The 5175-nt window shown below is 35.5% G+C and overlaps 1 protein-coding gene across 2 annotated transcripts; it reads right to left on the bottom strand.

Annotated features, from left to right (window-relative positions):
* Nucleotides 1–289: 289 nt before the first annotated feature.
* Nucleotides 290–3809, bottom strand: LOC122088476. 2 transcript variants are annotated; one of them, XM_042657755.1, is made up of 3 exons: nt 3688–3809; nt 2171–2547; nt 290–1270 (listed from the first exon to the last, which is right to left on the bottom strand). In XM_042657755.1, exon 2 carries the CDS (start codon nt 2445–2447, stop codon nt 2175–2177), a length of 273 nt encoding a protein of 90 aa, XP_042513689.1. In that variant the 5' UTR covers nt 2448–2547; nt 3688–3809; the 3' UTR covers nt 290–1270; nt 2171–2174. The 2 variants fall into 2 exon arrangements, with proteins under 2 accessions (XP_042513689.1, XP_042513690.1); XM_042657756.1 differs by having other exon boundaries at nt 2171–2539; nt 3688–3805.
* Between the last annotated feature and the right edge of the window lie 1366 nt (nt 3810–5175).

Below are 5175 nucleotides of genomic sequence, written 5' to 3'. Positions count from 1 at the left end.
TAACTGTGTTAGCCGAATTAAAACCACTTCCAATATCTGAAGGGTTCATAGTCTACTTGCAGCCCTCCGCCAGCAATGGCGCTCGGAACGGGCTTTCCAGGCCAAAAATAGGGTTGACCAAACTACGTTAGGGGGGCTGTCCCCACCAAAGTTTAGAACTCATACATCACACTACCAGCAAAACGGTCCTATCAGGATTGCCAGAAGGAGAATTGATCCTATTTTCGCCTCTACGCCCAAAAATGTTCTTACCCTTCTTTGATTTGTAGAAATTTTTTTTTTCAAGATAGATTAACAAGAGTGCTGTAAAATATACATCATATCCAACTTATAGATCGATTGTTTTCTTGTCATAGCTTCCTTGGCTATAGATTTAAGCTCCCCCACATATCTTATTGTTAGTTTTAATACAAAAATTGGAATAGTTAGGATGGTTATCCATCTCTAAATGTAGTAATATTAAGGTCCTAGGCCATAAGATTAGCAAATGTTCATAGTTTCTTTAAGAAAACATTCCAATTTCCTTTTAGTTGCTCCAAACCAGATCCACCAACCCGTTCATATTCCTCACTTTCGTCAGTCCTTCGAGAAGACCTACAGCAGCCGCCTCAACATTTTATCCCGTCAACAAGTAATTTGCCTGACATAAGATGCATTTCATTTGAAAAACAAAACTAATTGCCCATGCAGCCATATTTTTAGTATTATCTGTGACACTTGTGATTATACGGATAATTCTCCTACGAGGGGGAGGGGTGAGAATGTTGTTTTGGGAGATATAAGATATCACCTGAGATGCACATATTGTGTTGGTCCATTCGAAATCCAGTACTCAACCTGTTTGAGAATGATTGAAGGATCTGGTTTGTAGGAAAGTTGTTGGTACTAAAAAATTCCACCAATTACTCCTAATCGTCAAGACGAAAGATTGGTGTAGCTCTTATGAAAGCATTCAGAGTTAGAGCTTCTTAATAGATGCTAGCAAGATGGGATGCTCCTTATTTGTCAGTAGAAAATGTTAGGCTTACTCTTTTTATTCTTGTGGGAATTGTCAAACTCTCCAAATAGGGCCTTTGAGATTCTGCAAGTATCTTTTTGCTTTCCGTTTCTCTATAATCCCAAATTACCAAAAAGGGATATGCTCTAAATTCATTAACTGGCTTTCCTGCTTTCTTCCTCGTTAGGTTTATGAAAATGGTTTTTCCCCCTCCTTCCTCCTCATCCTCTTCCTCTTCCTCTTGTTGAGATGCTAACTGTCCAATGGAGACATCTGTGACATCCAGAAAAGCATTGTCAAGATACCAGAACAACAGAAAAAATAAGTATGAAACAATTACAAGTTATGCAGCATGATAGAACAAAGACAACTTCAAATGAACTAAACACTGAATATTTATGTATAAATGGTTTCATAAAAACAACCTCTTTTGTCCGATGTATAACTATAAAAAACTATATGATTAGAGACCAATCAAGTTAATAACCAACCACCATATCCCATGTACAGCATGCAAGTATAAGTCATTGAGTTGAAACAGAAATAAAATTCATCATTTACAACAAATATGCCATTCAACTGTATCTTTGTTGGGATCAATGGTAACATGTGATCAGATCCAACAGGCTAAGGTGCAGCAAACAAAGGAGCACTCAGAAACAAAGTTCTTTGTATTACCTTCAATGACAAATATCTCAGGTACTTTCTTGGGCTTATGTTTTTCTAACCTAAAAGGTCTGGGTTTTTTATTTTTTGATTAACTCAATTATTGTACTTGGGTTCTGGTTGAATAGGGACTTTATCATTGCTTCACCAGAGTAAGAAGAAAAGGATAAAAGAAGCACAGAGAAAGCTAAAACAGAAGGAAAAATTCAAGCATACTGAGGCCTGTAAACAGGTTTCAATTCCAATACTACCTTGCATCTTGTTCTATATAATTTAGACCTGTTAAATTATGAAGATCGATTCAAAATTGTGCCAATGGAAGTAGCTACAGAAGTACTTAGGAGTTTGCAGACCCATTCTTTGAAAGTTTGACTATTGAGTTTGTTCTTCCAAAACATGGAGTAATCAAATACCTAGAGAAACAAAATGATCTAGTTTTAGCTAATTGTTACTGTCTGTACTGAATTAGCAAATTCCTATTTGTAGAGAAAAGAGGAAGCCACTTACTCAATCATTGGATGTATTTGGGGATTTCACCTTTCTTTAGAAGGGAGAGAGAGTACTCAGCACCATCAATGAGATCGGCAATGTTGTGGAGGGAATGCTCCTCAGAACCTAGCATGAAGATAGTACGGAGCTCTGCTTTTTTGGCCAATCTCGCTGCTAAGTTTAGTGGCAGCTTGGGAGAATTAAGGCTTCTCAGCAATTGACGATAGAGAGAGAGGACTCTCCCTCTGTTGCGCGCCAAGTCTTCTGTGGTTGCCCATATTAGACCCGTTGCCATTTTCAAGAACTGAAAAACCAATAGCTTTATTGAATATTGAGACCTCGCCACCAAGTCTAGCTAGAGTCCAAATTACACTGAAGGCCCTCAACCTGATCACCTACAAGTGAGAAGCTCAGAGTTTGTTCATATATATAGAGAGACAAGAGCTCACTGAACAAAATAGACCCGTTTGGTTGTAGGGACGATGAGGGAGAAAAGAAAAGGCAAAATTAGAAAGGACAACATAGCAAAGGAATCTCTTTCGGGGTAAAAATCAAGTAAAGTCCTACTTTTTCTAAACAATTTTTTATGGTTTTTACAGTTAAAACAGAAACGGAGAAAATCTTTGTTAGCACAATGTGTTTAAAACAGCATAGAATTTAAATAGGACGGTCAAAATGCGGTCACACATTTCACAAATGGAAATAAAGCTAAAACGGATGATACAGGTTTTAAACATTTCGATCTGAAAATCACAGGACCAGAAAAACAACATATAAACATAAATTGAGCAATTACTACCAAAATGCCTGCACCCAAAGTTCAAAACAACTATAACATACAAAGCTAGATGAAGATAATGTTAGGAACCCTTTTAACAGCATTATTAAAATCTTAACAGTTGTTTACTGCTGTGGATCAAAGGTGTTCTGGAGAGGACAAAATTGAGGTAAAAAATTTGGAAGCTGAACATGTATTCTGCAGTTAAACTATTGATGGAAAAAATCAGATGTGCAAAGGCTACATTCGGCAACATGTCACACAGTTCGACCCAATAATTTTTGCCCTAACATTTAGTGAGATCTTGCACAGTTTGAGGTTTGATCCAATCATGTTCATAATTCTTCCCACGACACAGTTCTGCCTAAAGACATTACAGTACACATTATTGCAATCATCAAAATAGTTTCAATTTTAAAATGAAAGATCTGAAAAGTGGGAAATGATGAAAAGTCCTCGCTGATCGTATATGTTTTATATAACTAGTTCTTTTAGGGATCGGATATACCAACTTCAAGCCGCCCGGGCTCTCTGAATGCTATAGTATCTGCTATTGCAATACCATGAACTAAATAGGAACTCAAAAAAAAAAAGGAAAGAAGAATAAACACAGACATCGAAATATCAAATAATAGCATATCCACAAGCGACCAAACACAAAAAAAAAATCCCCAAAGAAACTCAAAGAAGACTGTTGTGGAGATATCAAGAGAGGAAGAAAGGGTTAGGGCAGGGGAGAGGAAAAGAAAGATCTTACCTTTTCGGAAGAAAAGATCTTCAGATACAATCGCATCCGCCGCGGCACTGCAACTCAGAAGTAATCTCTAACCTTAATCTCTGCTGCCAAACAGCCATTTAAGCTTGAGGGTAAAAAATAAGTCTGGAATCGGGTATTTGGTTCGGTTCGGTTCGGTTCGGTTTGATTCCAAAGAGTTTGTTTTATTTAGAAATTCCAAATAACATATATTATAATATATTAGTCCCTAAATTCAGTTTAATTTCGATTCTAACCTTCGATACCTATGTTGAAACAAAAAATATAACCACATCCCACCATGGTTTCAATTTTAAATTATAATCAATTTATATTTTATTCCGTTTCAAATAGGGAATTGGAGAGTAAATTCATTTGTACTGCTATTGCTAAATCCTTTCATATTATGTTTGAAATAAGTCTTCATTGTACCAAAAAAAAAAGTCTGCATGTTTTAGCTATTGTGGATCAAAATCAGTATTCCAGATAATAGGCGATGAATATTTTGATGAATTGAATTGATAATTAAAATAAATGTTGTAACTATAATATATCATTTTATCTCTCCACCCATTGACGATAAAAAATAATAATAAAAAAAATAAAGACATATGATTAAATGGATAAACCTGCTAAATTTGTTACCTCACTCATAAGATTATCTTGGCATGATTATGTTCGACATTATCCAGCTTAAGCTTCACACAGGGATTTATGAGGGATATGATCTAATGACATATATTGATTACATGAAAACAAATGTTCAAGTAATACCATATTCCTTTTTCTTTGAATCCATTTATAAGTACATTATGTATCTATAAGCAATTACCTGTGTTTAATTTATTTATTGTTGTACCTCTTCTTTTGGTTGCATGATTATGTAGATGGTTTCAAATTCTGTCATATGGTCATAAATTTCTTCCAAGCTTATCTGGTTTTTGGAAAAACAGAATCGTTTCTGCAATTATCCAAGAGTATATATCTCCTTCCAAGGGTTCCTTTGGCTTTCGGTTCTTTTTGCAACTTCAATGACTACGTTCTTTTTTGTTTCTCTGACTTTCTGCTCACTCTTCCCCTTTACCCCTTTACCACTTAACAGATGAATGACTCGTATAAAGCAAAAAAATAAGAGTAAAAACAATGAATAATTGGCACAAGATAGAGCCATTAACTCTAATAGAAGGGCAATCCATTATCCATGTAGTCATATAGAGTCATGTGAGTTCCTCGTTCCAACATCCCCATCGTTAAGCATACATCTTGGCCTTGATTGATTTAGTTCATTGCTATGACTTCCCTATCTTTCAGGAAATACAACATTACAACCGTTCACTCATACCTTTTGGGTTCATTTAATTTACTCCAATATCTCAACTAATATATTTTCCCATCATGTTATATCCTTCCTTTTTTTTTTGGTAAACTGAGAGGCTTATATAGTTAGTTTTAACAACAAACTATGTATGAGAATTCTTCACACCATAATCA

The sequence above is a fragment of the Macadamia integrifolia genome, chromosome 9 (assembly GCF_013358625.1).
Source record: "Macadamia integrifolia cultivar HAES 741 chromosome 9, SCU_Mint_v3, whole genome shotgun sequence".
NCBI classification, from domain to species: domain Eukaryota; kingdom Viridiplantae; phylum Streptophyta; class Magnoliopsida; order Proteales; family Proteaceae; genus Macadamia; species Macadamia integrifolia.
This window is presented reverse-complemented; position numbering and strand designations above follow the sequence as displayed.